The sequence below is a fragment of the Lipotes vexillifer genome, unplaced genomic scaffold (genome assembly GCF_000442215.2).
Source record: "Lipotes vexillifer unplaced genomic scaffold, Lipotes_vexillifer_v1.1 scaffold1235, whole genome shotgun sequence".
Taxonomy (NCBI): domain Eukaryota; kingdom Metazoa; phylum Chordata; class Mammalia; order Artiodactyla; family Lipotidae; genus Lipotes; species Lipotes vexillifer.
This window is the reverse complement of record NW_006775530.1, coordinates 626,932-642,404: the sequence shown is the minus strand read 5'-3', so window position 1 is coordinate 642,404 and position 15,473 is coordinate 626,932. Positions and strand designations below refer to the sequence as shown.

The following is a 15,473-nucleotide window of genomic DNA, read 5'->3' as shown; positions in this document are numbered from 1 at the left end:
GATGTTCTACCACAACGTGGCGTCTGATAAAAGTGAGGGGGGGTTTGTTATGTCTTTATTGAGTATTTAAGTATCTTTTGAAACAAATGACCTTTTCATCTGTGGCCATTCCATCAGGCGGTTCCTTGATGTGATTAGTGGGCTAAAGGCAGCTCACTGTGTTTTCGCTGGATCTTTCACTCAGCAAAACGTTAGAGTAAGGAAACCAATCCAGGCAGTTGTGTCAAATTGAGTTTCACAAGAATGAGCCATTCAGTCTTTGCTCACTATATATTTAATATTTTATTATTGTTGTTATTGTTATTATTAATTGGCTTTCTGTATTCTATGCCTTTTATTTATAAAGACACTAAAAAAACCCCCATGTTTGTAATTTTAATAACATTTTCCCCATCTTGTAATATCCAGAGCTACTTTATAAATTCTCTAAACCAAAAGCATTTTCCTCAGTATATCTCTCTCTCCCCACCCCATCAGGAAAATTTACCCAGTATAGTTCAGGGTATGAGAAGGACCACACAATCCAGTGCTCCAGTTTTAAAATGTAAAACTCTTAACTGCAGAGGGTTGACTCATGTCAGTAAGCTTATCCACTGGTATAAAAATAAGAAGTAGAAATAAAATGCTGTATTTATTTCTGAGTTTTCTGAATTTTTTCCCAAGAGATTACACAGGAGACTCAGGAAGTCTATTTGTTCATCAAGTTCCAGTTAGAATGTTAACACTGCTGTATGGATAAAGTGGTGGCAAGAAGACTGGCTTGGGTGCTGACTTCTGTTATTTAGCAAGAAGTTTATCATTGTAAAATGCTGATTGCCAATGCCAAGTCACCAGGGACCAATTTTCTGTTTTATAATATCTAAGTTTAGAACAGAACATACTCCTGAACTGTAGTGGTTTGATTGGATGGAGGCAGAAAACCCAATTTTTATTTTCATAAGTTTTGTGGTTATTTGTACAAGGGCTGTGCTAAGATACCATATTCTTATTCAATAATGATGATTTTTTTTTTTTTTACATTGTTAAATGTTCCTTACCCCTAAAAGGTCAATGTTAAGTATAGCATTCAGAACATACTATTTGGTTACAAAAAGTACTCGTCTTCTTATTGAAGAGTTAGCTTAGTGGTCAGTGGTTGATACTTGTGCTAATAATGCAGTTTCAAGATTACTGTTACAAGTTATATCTACATATAGGAGAGACTCCATGAGCCAACAGAGGCCTTGGAAACAATTTATTAAATTTACTTATGGCAGAAGGACCTAAATAAACTATAAACCACATTTTATTCCTTTTTATTGTTACATTCAATCGTTCTTGCTTTTAGCAACTCACATTAATGCTTGGAGCTTACCTGTGTGTCTGCATGAGTGTACACGTGCACGCGCATGTGTATGTGTTTGTGCGTGTGTGTGTGTTTTATTCCTTATTGTCATTCCATTATATATCCACACCAACATGGGAGAAAATAATTAGAAGTCATATTTTGCTTCTGAGCTTTATCATGTTACCTTATTCTAATTACAAATAGAGTATCATGTTGTTATCTGACCAATGGAAATCTGTTTTCGCCAGTCTCCCTAGAACAGGTGTTTAAAGGGCTTTGTTTATTATAGAAGCAGTATTAATGAGGGACCTTCCTTCCTTTCTTTTTTTGTAATACTGTATATGCTGTAGTTGGGAATTTCATTATAGTGCATTTCTTGCCCATCAGAACCTCAGTTAATCTGCCTAGGAAAAATGTGTCAAAGGGAATGAGAAAAGAAGTTATAATATTTGAGTCCCTCCAGAACTAAGATAATAATTCCTTTTGACCATTTAAGCCATTATAGATGCTTATTTTGGAAAAGTGAAGTCTGTTTAGATGCATCAGCAATTATAGACCAGAAATTAAATGCTTTAATAACCAAAATCTCAAATTCAGCATGGTTTATAAATATTCACTAGGAGTAATTTGAGAATGTTTCATCTTTCTGGTGAGAATTTCTGTTCTAGTATCTGTTTTCCAGTTGATTTTTTTCTAATTAATTGAAAATTATATGAGACCTATTAGCTTTACTCTGGTTCATGACCACAGGCTTCATCCCTAACCAAGACAGCCACATTATATCTGCATGCCTTTGGTTATATGGAGAGCCTTAATGAGAGAGAGAGAGAGAGAGAGAGAGAGAGAGAGAGAGAGAGAGAGACTGTATATAGTTCATCAGCTTTAGAATCTCATAACATGTATTAAAAAAAGGTTTTCTTCTCTGCTTATGTGTGTCACTAGAGCTAAATCATGAAGATAATGTTCATACTGTAGTAAATATCAGAATAATACCTAGAATATCATTTGTGAATTGTCCCAGTACTCTAATTGCTTCTTTAATCCCCATTTGTTTTCGTGTCATTCTAGCCTCATTTATTAATAAAATTCTATTTTTACTCCATTTTCTCTTTCAGGAAATTTTTTTAATTAATATTTTAGATCTAGATGAAATGCTTATGGAAAAGTGCCTTTTTACCATGTTAGTGCCCCTTTCTTGTAATTTCATTTTTCATTGTTGCCAAAAACACATAGCAAATGACTGTAATAGTCTCAACTTTCATTTTTTCTGTTTAGTCATTCTTTTCTCCATATCTTGATCACCATAGAAACAACTTCATGACTTTTTAATGCCCTTTGGCATAAGAGGAACAGAAAAGATACATAGCTAGAATTGTTTCTTTGAAGGAGGCTAAGTAAAAGATCACAAAATTATACTATTTAGCGTTTATAGAAATTAGCTAAATTTGTCTTCATCTTGACCAACTAATAATAGGTCTTATCTGAATGCTATCGAAAATTTTACTATATGTGAGACTATGTACACAAATATGGATAGTTAAATTTCAGAAAGGAAGTGTTTGAAGCACCTTCTCTGATCTTTATTATAAGATGGGTGAAAATAAACCACTAACACATAGTTTAGGTAAAGCTTAGTAATGTCATTTTTTCTAACCATACGGAGTCAAATAATTCATTATAGCGTACTTCTTGTCCATCAGAACTTTAGAAATCTGCCTATGAAAAATAGTGTCAAAGGAAATGAAGTTGTATCTGAGTCCCTCCAGAACTAAAATAATTCCTTGCAGCCAAATACAGTTGGATTGAGTATCCCTCTGTTTTTTGTTAATTTTGCCTATGTTCCAGCTCCTTACCATAGTGGTGGTGCCTGAAGAAAGAGCCATCAGCAACAAACAGGTCAGGAGAGTAGTAGCTTAGGGATAGAGCTGCTTTCCCCATGTGAGTATTTCTGTGACTGTTAGTGGCACTAAAGACTGCAAACCTTTATGCAATATTCTCAATACCCTAATGATATTATGCACTTTAATCATTCCAAAGAAGTCAAGAATGCTGTATAGTTATGATTCCTTCTTGATGAGTATATCTGAACTGTTTAGAATATTTATGTCCCTTTTTATTTTGGATAGCCAACTTGGTATGTTTTGGAAATATTTTCTAAAATGTATAGTAGGACTTAAGACTTTGAAATGTAACTGACTATAACGGGAAATTATTACACTTCAGAAAATCATTTTAGAAACATTAAAATGTTCGGCTTTCTAATTATATGTTTGAGAGTTAATTAAAACCAGCCTTCTTCCTATATTTTTTGTTTCATATTAATAGCATTATAATATATAGTTTTCTACATATATAGTATGTATAAACCAATGGTTCTCAAAGTGTGGTCCTCAGCCCACCAGCCAACATCCGTATCACCTGGGAACTAGTTAAAAATGCAAAATCTTGGGCCTTATCCCAGACATAGTGAATCAGAAACTCTGGAGTGGGACTCGGCAATCTGTTTTTTAACAAGCCTTTCAGGTGATTCTGATACATGCTAAAGTTTGAGAACCCCTGGTGTAAACTGTATACAGTAAGATTAGAAAGGGCTTTTTTTCCCACTCACAGACACAGTTATACATTGTTTTTAATGTAAATTCAATTTAACCTGGTTATCTATAATCATTTATTGGCAATGATAATTTATTCTCAGTACTGCCTATAGAAATATAGTATATTTTATGTACATATACAGTTAGTCTAGTTATTGATAATTCAGTTAACTTAGTTTGGCATTTTCATACCACTTACTAAAAAGTTTACATTAAATGACTGATTTAAATATATAGGTGCAATGTTCTGTGTTTATTTTAACTATTATGACAGTTAAGTAGCTAATACAATTGACGGGTGCTAAAGTCTCCTGTTTATCCATAAATTGGATACATTATGGGCAGTGATAATAAAAGCTTTCTTTTTATTGCCTCTTACTTTACCAGCAGACCACAATTTTGGCCCATCTAGACCAACTCTCAGAACAAAATTATTTGTCATTCCTTATATTTACATTTGTATCTGAGCTATTAAACAACATAGCTAGCCAGGTCAACAAAGCACCTTATTTAATTTCTTTTTTTAATAGATAAATCTTCTTTTAAAATAGCTTGCTTTGTATGAGAATTGATGCACTAGAAATATAACTATCCTTGGAACTTATGCTTCAGACAAGATGTTAAACAAGACACTGTATTATTTAATTTGAGCATTTCTCCCTTCCCAGTTATATGCATCCTGTTAAATGTAAACTAACCATAAGTAGATTTATTAATTCATTTTAATATCCCTGTATAATTCAGTACCTCCATAATTGTTGGTGTTTACAAATCACCAATTAATAAACTCATGTAAGAAAAGTAAACAATTCAAAATGAAAATAATTGTACACTCACTTTATGAAAATCACCACTGCTGTCTTTGCTTAAAACTAGCAGTGGAAATACAAGTGGCTTACTCTGCAAACTTTGGTGCTGGAAATACATAGGCAAGCTGTTGGGAGATGCTCTAGCTACATTCCTCCTTTCTTGTTCCCCTTCCCCTCTTCCCCACTTTATTGCATACTGTATTTGTATATCCAAAGCATTATACCATACCACAATTCTGTTCAACTCCAACTTGTAATATTTCCTTTAAAGGCTCTGTGTTTAACCGTATCACCCTGTTTTGTTTTGGGTTTTTTTCCAGAAGTAACTTGCCTGATTTGAAATAGTTTGTATTATTATTATTATTATTTTAGCTAACGAACCTCAGGACAGCGCGCGCACACACACACACACACACACACACGCACACACACACATCTCAGATGTTTGAGAGTGGCTTTGGAATCAGCCTGTGTCCGATAAAGAACTGTCCTGCATGGAAGTGTTTATGACTTTCATAGCGACAAACTGATTCCAATGATATTGAGCTAATTTCCTCTGATCTAATGAATGTATCTGCTCACCTTGTTCCCTTACATTGAATTGATAAGCTCCAAGTATTTATTACTTTTTTGGACAATTTTTACTGTTTCATTCATTTCTTTTACTTAGTCTTTTAATGAATATACTACAGTTATGTTATTAACCTGTTCTCAAGTGGTTTAGCTACCATTCTGCCATTTAATTTTTTTATTTAATTTTATTTGCTTGAGCACACTGATCAACCACTGAACTGCCTTCTTCCATTGTCCTGCAATGATGTAAGTAAGGGTTACATTTTTGTGTATATGGCTTTCATAGTTGGGATTTCAGAGCACTGACACCAGATATTTTCAGTTTATTCTCTGAGGGAATTTCATTTGCATCTATGTTTTTAGCTATCTGTGATAACTTGTTAAATATTAAAAAGATATTTTGCTTCTATTGGAACATTTGTATACTTGCAACTATATTTCTGTAAACAGCTGCAGTCAAAAATAAAACATTGAAAGTTTTCATTTTGTAGTAGTTAACTGTCTTTTTTCCTCAGATTTTATGAATGAAGTCATATCTGTGAATGTCAGTTTTGAGCGACATGAGTATGTGATTGAACTTAAAAATCAGTAGGAAAAGGTATGAAATATAGAAATATTTTTGAATAGTTACATTGTACCAGGCAGTGTACCAAGTGACTTAGCGTAATAGAATTTTTGTTTGTTTTACTTAAATGTTTCATGTTCAGTAAAACAATATATACATGTGGTGACAAATCTTGTATTATGGAGGTACTTTTGATGAAAACCATGTCTCTCCAGCCCTCAGTCCCATATCCAGAGGCAATCTCTTTTTATTTTTCTGTAAGTTATTTCCATATATATATATCAGAATGTGGTACATATATCACTAGTGGTACCCAAAATGATTTCAGGTGATACATGGGTAAACATTATCTTTAAACATATATATATAAGGTTTGGATGTACATTAGAAAAATATATAATGTGTCTACTTACTAGACTATGGGGAAATGTGAGTCAAAGACAAATACTAAATAAATACTAATACAGGTGATATATGAATATCATGTAAGTGATATATAAATAACTGAAGCTTCAGAAGCACTGCTTTAAACAGTATGCTTATATCTTCTTATCAAATATAGACAGTGTCTGTTGATTCTGTGAAAGTGACTGAATTTTTTAACACATCCAAATGTTTATATCTAAATGAGTTGTCACTTTAGGAGTCTAAAGTGACAACAATGCTGCCATTGTTCTAAATATGTTTAAAAGTTGTCTTTTGGCATTTATTGACTGCAGCAGCACTGGGAAGGAGTAATAACCAAATGAAATTAAATAAGTATAAATATCAAAAGTACTGGAGTCCAAAAAACAGCGTATGTGGGCAAAAGACTGATCCGAAAATGGGACTGCATATGCGTGGCTGCCGGAAAGGCTGATGCAATCCTGGGTTACATAATTTAAGTTACAGTGTGCAGAACAAGGGAGATAGCTGTCCTGCTTTACTCCAAGCTGGTAAGAGTCCTACTCTATTATCTTGTGAGGAGCAGACAATTCTCAGCAGCCATATAATTAGGCCTGTAAAAGAACTGAACACCATTTATTCCTGCTCAGGACACAGAGGGACTCTGGAAGTATAAAAGCAGCTATAGTTTCCCGACAGCAACACTTAATGGTCTTTCTCTCAGGTAGACAATTGATTACTACTCTTGTGCTCTATTTCATGTTGTCATTGTCCCTGCCTGCATAGTATTTAAAGCATAGGCTCTTTTTTATTTTTTTTTTATTTTATTTTTTTATGGTGTGTTAGTTTCTGCTTTATAACAGAGTGAGTCAGTTATACATATATATATGTTCCCATATCTCTTCCCTCTTTGTCTCCCTCCCTCCCACCCTCCCTATCCCACCCCTCCAGACAGCCACAAAGAACCGAGCCGGTTTCCCTGTGCCATGCGGCTGCTTCCCACTGGCTATCTACCTTACGTTTGTTAGTATATATATGTCCATGTCTCTCTCTCGCCCTAACACACCTCACCCTTCCCCCTCCCCATATCCTCAAGTCTGTTCTCCAGTAGGTCTCTGTCTTTATTCCTGTTTTACCCCTAGGTTCTTCATAACATTTTTTTTTTTCTTAAATTCCATATATATGTGTTAGCATACGGTATTTGTCCTTCTCTTTCTGACTTACTTCACTTAATGGTCTTTCTCTCAGGTAGACAATTGATTACTACTCTTGTGCTCTATTTCATGTTGTCATTGTCCCTGCCTGCATAGTATTTAAAGCATAGGCTCTTTTTTAAAAAAAAATTAATTTATTACTTATTTATTTACTTTTGGCTGCGTTAGGTCTTCGTTGGTGCGCGCGGGCTTTCTCTAGTTGCGGTGAGCGGGGACTACTCTTCGTTGTGGTGTGCAGGTTTCTCATTGTGGTGGCTTCTCTTGTTGCAGAGCACGGGCTCTAGGCACGCAGGCTCTAGGGCATACAGGCTCAATAGTTGCGGCTTGCGGGCTCTAGAGCGCAGGCTCAGTAGTTGTGGCACACGGCCTTAGTTGTTCCGAGGGATGTGGGATCTTCCTGGACCAGGGCTCGAACCCGTATCCCCTGCATTGGCAGGCGGATTCTTAACCACTGTGCCACCAGGGAAGTCCAAAAGCATAGGCTCCTGAGTTTGCCTGCTTGGGTGAAGTTCTGGCTCCTATACCTACTGTTTAACCTCTCCATTCCTCAATTTCTTTATAAAGTGGAAAGAAAAATGAATGATCCTCTTAGGGTTGTTATAAGAATTAAGTAAATTAGGGCTTCCTTAATTTAGAGCAGGTTTTATCACCCTCCTCTACTGAAATAGCTCATCAGCATCACCAATGGCCACCCAAAAGTCAATTCTGAGGGGGCTGTTTCACTCAGTTTATCAACAGTATATGACACTCTTTGAAACACTTTCTTCACTTGGCTTTCAGGACACCGCACTCATCTCTCCTGCTTCACTGGCCTTTTCCTTTCTCGTCTTCTTGACCTCCTAACATTGGACAACCCTAGAAGTCAATCATCAGATCTCTTCTCTATCATGACTCAATTTTTAGGTGCACTCATCCAGTCAGATTGCTTTATAGACTGTGTGTTGAAAATTTCCAAATGTATATTTCCAGCCATAACTTCTTTAACTCCAGGTTCCTATTATCGAACTATCTACTTGACAGTCTTAACAGGCATCTCAGAAATAACATGTCTGAAGTGAAATTTTGATTCTCCCCTTCCCACTCCCAACTTCTGCCGCCAATACTCTTTCCAGATTCTTCCCCATCTAAGCAAATGGAATTTCCACTCTTCCAGTTGTTTAAGCCAAAATACCTTTGAGGGTTGGTTTGTTTGTTTTTTGACCTTGATCCAATCCATCATCAAATCCTGTTACTCTGACCTTTGAAATACTTCCAGAATCCAACCACTTCTCAATACATCTATTGCTGTCACTTTGATCCAAAGCATTTGTTGCCTAGATTGTCATAACAGCTTCCCAGCAGTTCTCCCTGCTTCTCTCATTGCCCCTTATACTTGATTATTCACATACCAGCCAGATTTAAATGTAAGTCATATGTTACACCTCTGCTCAAAACCCTCTAGTGACTTCCTATCTCTACATTTCACAATGCTTGTAATGCCCTTTGTGGTCTGATTCCAGCTTTGTGTCTGACGTATCCCTCTCTTGCTTTCTGTGCTTTAGTCACACTAACTTCCTTGCTCTCCCTAAAGCATACTGATCATGCTGCTGCCTCATGGGTTTGCACTCACATCACTCCTGGCATGCTCTTCCTTCAGGGACCTACATGTATCATTCTCTCACTTTATCAGGGCTTTGCCCAAATATAACCTTATAGGAGAGATATTTCTTGATCACCCTGTATAAAACTCGTATCCCATCCCTAACCCTCTTACCCTGCTCTTCCTTCCTAGCATTTATCACCACCTGACTGACATTTGTTATTCTCTCATTCTTTACTAGAATGCAAACTTCATGAGGCTAGGTTTTTTGTCTGCTGTATTCCCAGTGCCTCTAGAAGAATGCCTGGCCCATTGATTAGATAAATCAGAATAAATCAGGGAAATCAGAATAAATATTGCTCCTTGGCTTTTGTTTATTGCATTCTGTGTTTTTCTTGATTTCTATACCACTGTCTTTCCTGGATCTCCTGAAATGTCCTTTAAATTCCCTGAGAGAATCTTAGTAGGTTCCCTTGCCATTCAGAATGAAGCAGCCCTATTGGGCAAGCTCTCAAGCCAAGTCACCATATAGGCTTCTGGCCACAATTTATCACTGAATCCTTTGATTGCTTCTTACCCAGTAGATTCCACTTTTGCCTGAATGCCTCTGTCACTAGCTTCTCTGAAACCAGTGAGTGTGGGTCTGTTTTGTAGAAACGGATTTTATTTATTTCATTCGGAACTTTTAGAAATTTACATAAAACTTCAGTGAAGATGAAGGCAACAGTAAATATTTTCATATGTTTTCAAACTGAAGCACCCAGCCATCTGCCATTGTGGATATTGTGGAAAGAATACCCAGTGCCTGCTGGCATCTGGCACATGAGGTTCTCCAGCCTGATGCCATCATTTCCTTGGCAGGTAAGAGGCTGTTCCCAGTTTCATGCAACCTTGCTTTGCATAATTTTCTCATGTTTTCTTTCTATGCACCACAAGAGGGCGTTCTTTCATCATTTTCTACTTGGTTATACCAACAGTGAGTAGAGGTGCACCTCAATCATTTATATAGGAAGTTAGAATGTTACACCAAAATTGTTCACCAAAGTTAATCTAGGCTCACAATTTTGTCCCTAAATTCACGAAACCAAAACACATCCTTAAAAGGCAAGTCATCAGTTTAGCAATGATACAGGAAAAACTTCCAGAAGGTTAGTTACATGGATCTGAAATAAAGTACTGTTTGTGGCAAGCTGTTTTTAGACACTGGGAGTACTGTTTCCTTTCGTGACTTCATTTATTGTAGCAGATGTAGTGTTTAGAGGTGTTGGTTTATTTGCAGACATTAAATTAGAAGATCGAAGTAAAGAGTTTTTTTTTAGCTTTTCATTTCAACGTGTCTGTGTGCACTGTATAGAAACAACAAAAACTGAAGGAGAATGACACTCGTATTAGGCATAATAGTCATTGTGTAGTAATTAAAGCCAATATATATCACAAACAAGCAGAGAGTAGTAATTACTAAACAAGTCCCTTAGGTCAGACAGATTTCATCATTTCTTTCTCTGAGCAATTCCCTTCTGCCATAAACCACAGAGAGGTAATTAAAAGAAAAATAGATCATTGAGGAGTTGGATGCTCTCTAGCCAGATTTATTCCTAAAAATGTATCTCTAAAGAGAGGAATTAAATTGTGTAGAGGACCTTAAAGAATACTGTCTGGGATCTTTCTACACCCTTCTCTCCAGCTTTACATCCTAAGGCTGAGAGGCCTTTTGAGCCTAATCAGATTTTGCCATGATAGCAGTTGGTTACATTTGGGACTTCCCTGGTGGCGTAGTGGTTAAGAATCTGCCTGCCAATGCAGGGGACGCGGGTTTGAGCCTTGGTCCGGGAAGATCCCACGTGCTGCAGAGCAACTAAGCCCGTGTGCCACTACTAAGCCTGCGCTCTAGAGCCCATGTGCCACAAGTACTGAGCCCACGTGCCACAACTACTGAAGCCCATGCGCCTAGGGCCCGTGCTGCACAAGAGAAGCCACTACAATGAGAAGCCTGTGCACCACAACGCATAGTCCCCACTCGCTGCAACTAGAGAAAGCCCACATGCAGCAATGAAGACCCACCGCAGCCATAAATAAATAAATTAATAATTTTTAAAAAAACAGAATCGGTTATGTTCAACAAAACTATACAAAAATGTATGAATATAGTCTGTTCTATCCATTCCTTGTGGAAAAAGAAAAACACAAATCTTAAAAACTAAAACAAGTCAAGGAACCCCAAGAAAGAAGTCTAGATTTGGCTATATTTTAGAAGGAAATCAAGTCTTGTGAATCTTATTTTCTGGCTTTGATCTGGTTGTCCGTTGGGATGTACTTGCCCAAGTGATGGCCCACTGAAAGGCCAAATTTCTTATTTTTCTGTTCATCCTGTACCTCCTTGTTCATTAAGAATCCTGCCTAGAAGTTTAGGTCAAAGAGGCTACTTGGAGCAAAATACAGTGGCATCTCATCCCAAATATTCTCCAGGCGTTTCTTCCATCCTTCCAGGATCTGAATTCGGACATCCTCGGGAGTGTGCCCAATACTATAGGTCAGTTGAGGTTCCAAGACTTGGAAGCCACAGAAATGCAGAGTGCCACTCTGGGGATACACAAAGCACAGAGGTGAGTCACAGATCAAACCCCACAGACCTTGTACCATATACAAACAACAAAAGTTAATCTGGGTTTCCCAACAGGACACCCTGATGTGGAGGCCTGAGGCACCCTGGAAAATTAGTTCATAGCTCCACCCTCTCACCTTGTGCTTTCTGTACCTAGTTGTTACCTATTTTAGCCTATTCAGCTGTGCTCTTCTTTGAATGAAGAAAACCTTGAAACTGTGCCAGCCTGGCATTCTCTGCCAAAAGTGCCCGAAGTTCTATTACCTAAGGGTGAGTTTCAGCTTCTTGGCAGCTGACCCTTGCCAAGGCATGCACATGTGCATTTCTCTGCCTCCCCACATTACTAGACAAGTCTTAATAAATTATTCTTACCAGAGAGTAAACTTTTAATACCTGGCAAACCAACCAATTCTTTTTCAGCCCTGACTGTAGAACATTCACAAGGGACCAAATCTACTTGCCTAAACAACCTGCACATTTATCCTAAAAGCTGCAGATCTGGCCCCTCACAATTGGAGCATCATAAATGTGAGAATGTGAGAAGCTACTAGAGATACCTCAAGTCCCTCTTTTTACTGATGAGGCAAATTACTGGCAGATTCAGGGTGAGAATACAGGTCTCATTCTCAGTCGTGTCCTAAAACTCTACTTCCTTATCCCCTTTCCTGTAGGTCAACCACCCTTCAAAGAGAGACCTATCAAGTCTTAAAAATTCTTTCTCTGTGCTAGTTTTGTTTTTTAACCTCTGGGCATGTTCCTGTTGTTATTGCCTTTAAGTGAGTCAAGGAGAAGAAGAAATACTGGTATGTCCTTGCTTAGCTTTTACCAGGACAAGAGGCCCAATAGGTCTTTCTCATGGCAATTCCCTGATGGACTTAAGTCACACTGATCATTTGTTTGCATATGTGAGTGGTTCTGTTTATTCTAAATGATAGGATTGTAAATCCGTGTGCATAAGGTACAGGTTTCATATTTTTGAAACCACACCCACAAAAGCAAGCTCTTGGGAAAATATTGATTTAGGCAACACACACTGAAGCCAACTTTGCCTGCAATCCTTGCTGTTCAGACTTGGCTGCCAAACGTGATTTCATAGAAGCAAATCTTATTGCATGTGTTTCTTCACACCCACCCAATATTTGTATTTTTAGGCAGAAACAGGAGTGTCAAGTTGACTGACCAAGGACAATAATTTTCTTTTCTTTAAAATTTTCTTTTCTCGAATGTGCTAACTCCTCCAGAAGGGATGACAGGTCCTGAAGAAAGTTCACCCCTCGGTGACATCATGGGCAGCAGCTAAGCACCCTAAGTCTTCTATTTTGGGGGTGTTCCCCATCTGACCTCTTTGTCCTCTGCCCCACAGTTCCCCCTGCAGTGGTTTGGAGTCCCTGCATCCTGAAAGCCTGGTTTGAGTGAGTGCTCATAGGGGAGTTTGCTTACTCATATGCTGCAGTGTATGACAAGGGACCTTTCCGGGTAGGTTGATGGTTCTGTTTTTTCTAACACCTGGATTCTAAGTAGATTCTCTCCTGAGGCAGAGTTCTGAGCACAATTAGATACCAAAATCAGGCTCCAGGTCCCTTTGGGAGAGATGCATGTCTCTCCCAAAATTTTTAAAGATATTTTCATAGATATTTTGACATGATGTTCAGGATTTTCTTTAAAATACTCCAGGAGAAAACGGGGGTGAGGGGATACTGAGAGTTAAAGCTGGGTGGTGGATGCATCATTATACTGTTTTCTCTTCTTTATGTATGTTTGAAATTGTCCATAATAAAAAAAGTCAGTCTGTCTTCATTTTTCAGACACCCAAAACTATACAAGAAACATTTTTAGAGCTCCTGGATTACAAGCCTAGATACATGCCTAGCAGTGTGCGGAGATAGATAAAAAACAACAAATAACTCCACCTAGGCACCAGCAGTCAGCACTGATTTTGTGTTACCATGACAACCTTCACCTGATTTGCCACATCCAGGAGTATGGAATCCTGGGCCTGCCCCTCTGTGTACCATCTTCCAGGCTGGTACTTCTGCAGAGTCATACTGTGAGGCTCAGAGGTGCCAATGTATGAAGTAACATAAACAGCAGATGGGAGGGGGGACCTTTGCGTTCTTTCCCCTGGGTCTGTTTCATTAACTTCCTGTCACCAAGGAGATGTGGAAGGTAATGACTTTTCTTTTACAGAATGAGAAGGCAGTGCTTTCCATCTCCACTGGTGGCAGTGGCTCCATGTACTCTCTGCAGGGTATCCACGGGGACATGAATATCATTCTCTGCCCAATTCAGGTATCTCGTTTTCAGTGACCCTTCAGGGGGATTAATGAACTTTCTATGGAGTCCAAATCCTCCAGATAGCAGCTCCACAAACTATTTTCAGGATGCTTATGGAGATGGGGGCGGGGGAGAATTGCAAACTTGAGTGATTCCACAAGAAAAAAATAACTGAAGAAAAAGATTAAACATACTGGGGAAAAAAAGCTCAAGGCTCAAATGTCATCTCTGCCATCCCAGTCATATTTTCAAAGAGTAATACAGCCAGATTCACGACATCTGTAAATCTGTGTAATACTGCGCCTTTGAAGTAATCACCCTTCTCTACAGAGAATGCAGTCAAGTGGCTATTACTTTCCTAAGATTACATAGCTAATTAGGTGCCAGGTCTAGGACAAAAAGAACGCAAGTGTCCCAACACCCCTTTTGATGTCTTAACCACACCTGAAAAATCACAAGATCTGTGGCTTGCAGCTTCTTTTGTTCGGCCACAATATCTGGGCTCAGACAGCCTTCTTTATAAGCTAGAACAGACTCGGCAGGATACTGAGAGTTCCCGGGGTCCTCCAGTTTACCTGCAGAGAGGAAAAAGAGAGGCTGACGCCAGAGGGGCCAAGGTGGGGCCAGAGAACCCACAGGTGAGAAGTTCCACAAAGACCTAATTAAAGGGGAGAGCTGCTCCCACCTGTGATGTTGTTTCTGGAGATGACGGGATTGAAGTTCATGGCATACAGGTCCGACACAGTGACCTCCCATGCTTTCCTCTTCAAAGCCTCTACGGCGGCCTCCTTCATGGCATAGTTGAGGGATGTCCTCTCTGAGTGGGCCAGTAGGATCAGTGCTTTTCTAACTATTTAGACACACACAAGGAACATGGAGAAAATCAGTCACCAACCAGCAAAGCTCCAGCTACAGGTGAGCCCAGCTGGGATCCATAATGGAAGACGTGACTTTGTTAGACATTGGGTTATGCAATCCATCCACTGCATCAAAAAATATATTTTCACCTTACAAGTACCAACAATCAAAGGAGGCATTTTAACTCACTGGGAAAACAGTGGCTAATTTAATAAATGGTGTTGGCATACTTAAGCAGCCATCTGCATGAAAATAAAATTATCCCCTTAGAAAACTAATGTAAGGTGTTAGAAGTCGGTATAGCAGTTACCCTCCATCAGGGGATAGTGACTAGAAGGGGACAAATGGGCTTTTGGGGTGCTGGCCGTATTCTATTTCTCGATCTGGGTGCAGATTACACAAGTGTGTGTTCAGTTTGTGAAAATTCACTTAGAACTTGTGTGCTTTTCAGTGTGTCTATTGTATTAAAGTTTTGGGTTTTAACTATCCCACTAACACACCACATACAGCAACAATTTCCTGGCAGATTAAAGATCTATATTTTAAAAAATGAAACTATTAGAATAGTATGGGATAGGGAACCCTCTTGCACTGTTGGTGGGAATGTAAATTGATACAGCCACTATGGAGAACAGTATGGAGGTTCCTTAAAAAACTAAAAATAGGGGCTTCCCTGGTGGCGCAGTGGTTGAGA

At 38.4% G+C, this 15,473-nt stretch overlaps 1 protein-coding gene across 1 annotated transcript in view; it reads right to left on the bottom strand.

Moving 5' to 3' along the window:
- Nucleotides 1-11,319: 11,319 nt before the first annotated feature.
- NQO1 (NAD(P)H quinone dehydrogenase 1) overlaps nucleotides 11,320-15,473 on the bottom strand; it is a 13,048-nt gene continuing 8,894 nt past the window's right edge. Inside the window, 3 exon segments of the mRNA XM_007449949.1 lie at nucleotides 11,320-11,625; nucleotides 14,366-14,496; nucleotides 14,607-14,771. Coding sequence (XP_007450011.1) covers nucleotides 11,320-11,625; nucleotides 14,366-14,496; nucleotides 14,607-14,771 — 602 coding nt within the window.